Raw genomic sequence first — 6,684 nt, 5'->3', positions numbered from 1 at the left:
GGTTCCCAACTTAATTTATGATCAAATATAAGACCTAGAAATTTATGGTGGTTTTTGTGAGGAATTGGTAAATTTCTTAGATGTAGTATTGGAGGGAAAGGTGTATTTCTTTTTCGACTAAAGTGAAGACATGCAGTTTTTTCTGTGGAAATTTGTAAGCCAATAGATATAGACCAGCGATTAATTCTGTCGATGGCTTCTTGCAATTTATTTTTAATTTCCTTATTGAAAGCGTCCTTCCTATACATATTCTCCAGAAGTAGCAGGATGTGATCACTTATCTTCGAAAGCTTTGATCGTATCTGGATTTCGTGTAATCGGAGTTTTGTCCTCCCGCTGTTGTGAGTAAGCTGACGAAGATGAGCCCGAAACGTGTCCGTATTAGTTTGCAGTAGAATATCTTGAGGAATCTTCTGACTTTACTTAGGGCTCTGACCGCAGGATCAAGGATGTTTTGGACTTTAGAGAGAATGGGTCTCATTCTTTTTACATCTTTAGGGACAGATCTCATTTTTTTTTTCCGTGTAGCTGCACATTAAAGTCCATCACGTTTGGCACAGCGTATCTGTCTAGGATGATTTAATCAATGAGTTAACGGTAGTTTCCACGAATACGGGTTTACATGTTGTTAGGGTGGGTAGAGGTTCAAAAGGTTCAGACTGGAGAATTTTGTAAATAATAGAACTAGGGATTTAAAGTCAAAGGTTCCTCAAATTGAAAAGACACTTATGATTTAATTTAAAGAAATTAGCTTAACTTCTTTAGCCGCATCACTGATTTCCAGGTGGTTCGGGTCTATTATTCGTCAAAAAAGGATCCGAACTCTCCAGTAGCTTGTGGAACAAGTCTTCGTCGGTAGATATACGAGACATTTTTCGCGAGTTTCTGATCCTGAAAGTCTTGTAATCCTTATTTCTAGTTTCATACGCCTCTTCCGACAATATTCCGACTGGGAGAATCGACTTCTGCACTATGTAACAAAATCTTATGCACCGTGGATAACATGTAGTACCATGAATACTTTTCAATGGCCATTTCTGCTGTATCTTTTGCGAAGAGCCGGAATTTTTCTGGGTAGATCATTGCATCCATTTTTCAAATTTTTTTTGTAGGCAATGTGAAGTATGTTCCATACATTTGATTCTAGTGTGTAATGTAATGCAAGAGATACCAAATTCGAGGTCATTCACATTAACATTTGAAAAGTGACCCTTCACATCTCGGAGGAAGCCTTTTTTGTAATCATAGTTGTTCTCAATGCTTATTTAAAATTCGTAACTTATAAGGTTGTAAATTGCTCTAATTTTTATTTATTTTTTTGCCCAGTTTGATTGACATGTGGCTAATTTTACCATCGTAGAGCAGAGAAAAAATTTGATAATTTTCCTTTCCCTCTTTTAGAATTATATATCACTCATTAGAATAGTGTGTCATTTGGTCAAACTTTCCTTATTCAGAGAGTGGGTTAATGGAAATACCCTTGAACAGGGAAAAAAAATCTTGCTGTTCCTAGATTCTGTAGCTTATATAGTGTGAGAATCACAAACTAGATAATCGAAATCAGCACTTTTGAAAATCGAATTTTTTCCGCTCTGGCACCACTCACCTCAATTTTTGATTACTTTAATGAAAACTATGTCTAATTACTAGTCAAAATTGATGAGTCTGCCAAGTACAAGTAGGGGGAATAAAAATGGCAGCTGTTTCAAAACCTTAAAAAAACACTAATTTTTCATTCAGAGCTCTATATCTTAAAAACTACCAACAACACTAGAAAATCTAAGAGAACATTATTTAAAGAAGAGCAAATTTGCTAAAAATCTACTGCAAGATTAGTAGTTAGTTAATTTATTTTGAGAATTCTATATCTCAGGAACTATGTGACGTACAGATGTCTATTAGCACTCAAATTAAAGCTAATTTAATGGAGTATAAAGATGTTTATGACCTTTAACTTCATAGGAATAGTAGTTCACATGATATTTGCTAAAATAAATTGATTTATAGTTATTAGGACAAATTTTCATTTGCCTAATTCATATTCATGTGTTAATATTATAAAAACTATTACCCCTACGAAGATAAGTATCATTGACTACTTTATAGCAAGTTAAATTTCCTTTATTTTGAGTGTTGGCAGACATATGTGCGTCTTATGGATCTAGAGATATATTTTTTCAAAAATCCAACATTTTAAAATTATTAACATATTGTGAAATATCATAAAAACTACTAGTCCTACAAAGATAAATATTATTAACTATTTTGTAGTAAATTTAACTAGCTTTAATTTGAGCGCTGGCAGACATCTGTACGTCCAATGGTTTCTGAAATGAAGCTTTCCATAAATTAAACTTATTGTCCGATCAACTATAAATCAATTTATTTTAGGAAATATCATGAAAACTACTATTCCTACGAAGGTAAAGTTCATAAACTTCTTTATAGTCCATTAAACTAGCTTTAATTTGAGTGCTAATATACATCTGTACGTCGCATAGTTCCTGAGATATAGAATTATCAAAATAAATTAACTAACTACTAATCTTGCAGTAGATTTTTAAGAAATTTTGCTTTTTAAAAAGCTATATACCTCTTTTAGGACTAATATTTGACCTTGGCAGAATAGCCTGCATGGAGTTTAGAGTTTTTAAATTATATAATTCCAAAATTGTATTAAGGTAAGATAAATTATAAATAATAATGTTAAGTAATTTGAAATGTTTTGAGGATCATACATGCAATAAAAGCTGTTTTATGGTAGATTGTCCCTGAGGATAGCCGGATTGGCCGAAACGTCGGACTTGTAAGAAAAATAAAACGTTTTGAGACCAAAATGGATAGAAATTAAATTATTTATTTTTTAAAAAATTTACCGGCCTCAAGAAAGTGTTAAGATTATCAATTAAATAGTTATTAATTTTATTATAAATAAAAAGGAAATTTGACAGTTTTTTCTGAATTCTCAATTCTTAAGTATAGCTCTGGTTAAAATTATAAGCTTTAATATTAATTAGATGGTATAATTTTATTTAAATTTTATAACATGATTGATTCTTAATCTCAGGGCGGGTTTCTAGGCAATCAGAACAATCAACTAAATTATTAACGACCTTTACAAATATACTTAAAATTCTAGGTTGTACAACAACATAACAAATTTTTTGATGATGGAAGGTTTTTTTTTGTCTTCTTTCTCAACAAAGGAACACTTGCTAGAAACAATCTTTCAGCAAACCAACACTGACTGTTAACAAAGCATTTGCTCTCTAAAAAGTTTCCACCCATCTCATTCACTGGCGTGTGTTGTTTGGCGATCCAAAGAAAGAGTCTCTTTTTCTTCTTGGGTGACTCTTTGATGTCTTCTTTTTTCAAGATGCCCACCACTGAGACTAGCTAAGAGATCTACAGGACATCCTGCCTCTAGGCGATGTCATCTCCCGCCTAAGCAACGAATCTATTCAAAAACCAAGCTTTCTTCCTTCCCCTTCTATAGGTGTTAGTTCTCAACATCGTTTGTAGCACTACGGTTTTGAGTTTTTTCTTATGATTTCCTTTATGAATAGTTTTCTTTAATACTTATTCTTAACTTCTATTTTTTCCTTAAATTTACTGTAACTACAATTATTATGGGAAGTTAAATAAAGTTTTTTAAATATTTGAATTTGCTCAACATGGCCGCTAATCAATGGGCTTTTTGGAGGACACGCACTGCCATTTTGAATAACCTATTTATTTATTAAATAAATCAAAATTTGTATCCTTATTAGTCTCACTTTTTATTTCACCAGTCCAACGTTTCGGCCATTTCAGCCATCCTCAAGGACATCTTCAATTATAAATTCTTCCTCATATTAAAATTTAAAATTTGTTATGCAGGCTATTCTTCCCAGGTCAATTATTATAAGTTAAAAACCTATTTTTTTAAAATTAAAAATCATAAATATCTAAATCTTCTTATTTTAAAATTACCCACCAAATCACTATAATACACACAAACCATTTATAACCTGTCTCAAGAAATTGAAATAATATAATTAACGTATTTATTATAGACAATGCAAAATGGTGAGCTTGCTTTTTGATTCAACAAAACAAATGAACAATATTTAACGTTGAAACATAAAATAAAAACATAAATTAAATCATTTATACATAAAAATGACTATTTACTCATAAAAGAGGATATTACAGTATATTGTATAAACTGATAGATTATTCTTTTATGATTATATATTTATTATGCTTGCTTTTTGGTTCAACAAAACAAATAAACAATATTTAACGTTGAAACATAAAATAAAAACACAAATTAAATCATTTATACATAAAAATGATTATTTACTCATAAAAGAGGATATATTATATAATGTATATTGTATAAACTGATAGATTATTATTTTATGATTATATATTTATTATTTCTGTAGTTTAAAGTAATTTAAAATGTTTCAGGCAAAACTTTGGATTTGCCCAGAAGGAACAAGGAATAAACAGAGAAAAGTCCTTTTGCCCTTTAAAAAGGGCGCATTTAGGGTTGCCATCTGTACACAGGCTCCTATAATACCAATTGTGTATTCACCTTACTACTTTATTGATTTAGATAATAAAACATTTTCTAAAGGTAATAAATCGATTATTAGTTATTAATAAATGATTTTTATTCATTACAATCATGTTTTACCAATAAATTATATTACAGAATCTGGTATTTAGGTCTATTTGGTTGTTATATAAATTTTTATCAGTAATTAACAATATGAGAAAGTAGATGATTTTTTTTTTTAATAATTTATTTATTGTAATTTACAACTGTATACATACATACACATCAAGTAAATTTGCTGTAAGTGATATTATATTATTATACATGATAAAAACATATGGAGAATCTACCCATTGATAGAACTCCAAAAACATTCTTAAAGGAGATGATCACGAGGCCATCTTCTTTTCAGACGACTAGGAGGATTATTAGGTAATGAAGGAGAAGCCAGGTTAGAAACGAGTTTGTTTGGGTGGTTGGGAAGTTTATTATGGAAGGATTGTTTTCTGGTTCTGGCCAAATCGGCAACATAGGGGACATTGAGGTCCTGACGGATGACTTGATTTGTGACAAAGTAGGGAGTATTAAGGATTTTGGTCTATAAGGATTGGGTTCGAAAGGAATTAGATGGTTTAGTGGAGGCCCATAGCTCAAATCCGTATGTCCAGATAGGCCTTATAATAGTCATGTAGATCAGTCTTTTGTAATGGATTGGAAGTTTGGACAGTTTGTCTAGTAAATGTTGTAATAGTCGGAATCGACGAGCAGTTTCCTGTCTTGTATGAGGATTCCATGTCAGTCGTTTGTCCAGATTTAGCCCTAAGTGGGGTATTATTAAAAGATACTGTGGGGATAGACGAAGGTTTAGGACGAAGGGTAAATGTGATTTGGTGGGATTTATTGGAATTTCTTTCATAATCCTTCAGTTTTGGCACCATTCTTCAAGGGTGGTGATGTGGGATTGGAGGGATTGGGATACAATAGAAGGATCATTATTCACGGACAGTAGGCATGTGTCATCGGAATACGTGGTGAGAATAGTGTTAGGATGGGTTGGGATGTCAGCTGTAAAAACTGTATAAAGGATAAGACCAAGGATACTATCCTGAGGTACACCAGCATACTGAGGAAACAGGGATGAATAAGCGCTGTTGTGATTTACTTGAAATAACCTGTCTGAGAGATAAGAATGGATAATGAGATATGTATGGGGTAGGAATTTAATGACTTGATCAAAAGCCTGTTCTACATCAAGAAAGACTCCCGAGCAGTACATTCCGCACTCCAATGAAGACGAGACTACATCGACACACGATGGCATTCCTGGATAGTGGAGTGGGATGTTCGGAATCCAAACTGGTGATCTGGGATTATGTGGTTGAAATCTAGGATGGAGATGATATTTAAAAAAATAAAAAAGAAGAAGAGTAAAAAAATCCCTGCATATACAATTGTTTATAATTTAAATTAATTTTTAGTAAATTGAAAATACAGGATAACATGGTCCAGGCTTTCAAGATTAGAAATTAATGAAAAAAATGTTCATTGATTGCCTACATTTTGACCCCCATTACAGGTCTTCCCTAGTGCTTACATCTTGAATAATATTGCTTGTTTAAAATTATTAAAAATCATTTGTATAATAAAAGCTGTTTGTGATAGATTGTCCTTGAGGATGGCCGAAACGTCTGACTTATAAAGAAATATAAATTGTTTTGAGACTAAAATAGGATCAAATTTATTTTATTTAAGCAATAAGGTTTTTGTTAGAGCTTAATAACATTTTTTTTTTAGTTTAAAATCATTTAAGATCAAAACATTAATACTGATTGAATATTTTCTTTTAAAATTAACACATCATTGAGTTTACCTATTTCGTTTTATATATCAATAGCATAGGACTTTTGTTTTAAAATCAATATAACTAAAACTATGATATTAAATATGAGTCTCTGAGTTATTTAAGAGCATTGCCTGAAGGCTGTAAAAATAAAAATAATCGAAAAACATGACTTTAATTCTTAAAAAAGTTTTGAAAATATGAGGATTGTATAGGTGCATGAGTATGGGACAATTGTCCCGAAACGTTGCGGATAAAAAATTAGAAATAGGTTATATTTATATATATATATAGAGAT

The 6,684-nt window shown here is 31.3% G+C and overlaps 1 protein-coding gene across 1 annotated transcript in view; it reads left to right on the top strand.

The window, feature by feature from the left end:
- The window catches only part of LOC136795612 (1-acyl-sn-glycerol-3-phosphate acyltransferase alpha-like), a 31,982-nt gene that overhangs the window by 21,110 nt on the left and 4,188 nt on the right, over window positions 1–6,684 (top strand). Inside the window, exon 5 of the mRNA XM_067046756.1 lies at window positions 4,456–4,624. Within this exon, the coding sequence (XP_066902857.1) occupies window positions 4,456–4,624 (169 nt within the window). The remainder of the gene's footprint in view (window positions 1–4,455; window positions 4,625–6,684) is intronic.

Source organism: Halyomorpha halys, unplaced genomic scaffold (genome assembly GCF_000696795.3).
Source record: "Halyomorpha halys isolate HHAL.00 unplaced genomic scaffold, Hhal_1.1 Scaffold506.1, whole genome shotgun sequence".
In the NCBI taxonomy this organism is placed as follows: Eukaryota; Metazoa; Arthropoda; class Insecta; order Hemiptera; family Pentatomidae; genus Halyomorpha; species Halyomorpha halys.
Note: the sequence above shows the minus strand (reverse complement) of the source record. Positions and strands in the feature narration are given on the sequence as shown.